Source organism: Lynx rufus, unplaced genomic scaffold (genome assembly GCF_022079265.1).
Source record: "Lynx rufus isolate CCGP_SWC_20201006 ecotype Redwood Valley unplaced genomic scaffold, mLynRuf1.p SCAF_1, whole genome shotgun sequence".
Lineage (NCBI taxonomy): Eukaryota > Metazoa > Chordata > Mammalia > Carnivora > Felidae > Lynx > Lynx rufus.
In genome coordinates, this window is record NW_025814823.1 from 84,172,113 (window position 1) to 84,173,658 (window position 1,546).

Below are 1,546 nucleotides of genomic sequence, written 5' to 3' on the forward strand. Positions count from 1 at the left end.
TGGTAATTATTACCAAAGGGACTAAATATTCACCTGGCCAAGTAAAACCAACCAAATTAGAATATAACATTGCTAATTTCTAAGTAGAAATTTTTCAATTTGATGGAGTTTTCTTTTCAATTTCTTTTTTATGAGAATGTACTGTTTTAAAGTCCTAGCTGTAAGTGTACAGAGAAGTGAATGTTGATTGACAGATTATTTTAACGAAGCACCACATCCTTTGTTATATAACTTTTCCAATTTTTCAGTTTGAATAAACCATTTAAATTAAAACATGGAGCAGAAGAATGAAAACTCAACTGATTTTATCCTCCTGGGACTCTTTCCCTGGTTCAGTTATCCCTACCTCCTCATCCTCCTCCTCCTTTTTATTTACATTATTGCCTTTACTGGAAACTCCATACTAATCCTCCTCATCTGGCTGGACTCCTGCCTCCACACCCCCATGTACTTCCTGCTCAGTCAGCTGTCCCTCATTGACTTGGCTTACATCTCCAGCACAGTCCCCAAGGTGGTTACCAACTATTTCACAGAGAGGAAGAACATTTCCTATTTTGCCTGTGCCACTCAGCTCTTTTTCTTCCTCACCCTTGGTCTTGCTGAGTGCATCTTGCTGACCCTAATGGCCTATGACCGCTGTGTGGCTGTGTGTAACCCCCTGAGATACACAATTCTCATGAATCCCAAGGTCTGTAAGCAGATGGCTGCTGCAGCCTGGATTGGAGGGTCCCTTGCAGCCCTTATACACACCATCTACCCAATGAATTTCCCTATCTGTGGTTCCAGGGAAATTAATCATTACTTTTGTGAGATGCCTGCCATCCTGAGGTTGTCTTGTGTGGATATATCAGTCTATGAAATGGTAAAATTTGTATCAACAATTGTGTTTCTCCTCATCCCATTTTTTCTTATTCTGGTCTCCTACACTCTCATCTTCCTCACTGTTCTGAAGATGAATTCTTGGAAAGGAAGTAACAAAGCACTTTCCACCTGCTTCTCCCACCTGACAGTAGTGAGTCTCTACTTTGGTCAAGCCATCTTCATTTACATGACACCCAGTTCTTCTCACACACCTGAACAAGATCAGATTGCAGCTGTACTTGGCACCATAGTGACCCCCATGCTAAATCCCCTCATCTACAGCTTAAGGAACAAAGAAGTGGTGGGGGCCCTGAGGAAGTGCATGGGAAGATGTGGCAATTGAGAAAATGCTATGTTTCCACAATGTCACTGTAAGAAACGTTTCATACTCAATATTAAAAGTAGCTGTTATCGGGGCGCCTGGGTGGCGCAATCGGTTAAGCGTCCGACTTCAGCCAGGTCACGATCTCGCGGTCCGTGAGTTGGAGCCCCGCGTCAGGCTCTGGGCTGATGGCTCAGAGCCTGGAGCCTGTTTCCGATTCTGTGTCTCCCTCTCTCTCTGCCCCTCGCCCGTTCATGCTCTGTCTCTCTCTGTCCCAAAAATAAAAATAAAACGTTGAAAAAAAAATAAAATAAAAAATAAAAGTAGCTGTCATCTTTGGATTGTCAAACTGGAAATGTAACA

The 1,546-nt window shown here is 42.9% G+C and overlaps 1 protein-coding gene across 1 annotated transcript; it reads left to right on the forward strand.

The window, feature by feature from the left end:
• Positions 1-274: 274 nt before the first annotated feature.
• On the forward strand, positions 275-1,204 carry LOC124508842 (olfactory receptor 2T2-like). The gene has a single exon (XM_047075499.1). It carries the CDS (start codon positions 275-277, stop codon positions 1,202-1,204), a length of 930 nt encoding a protein of 309 aa, XP_046931455.1.
• Positions 1,205-1,546: the final 342 nt, after the last annotated feature.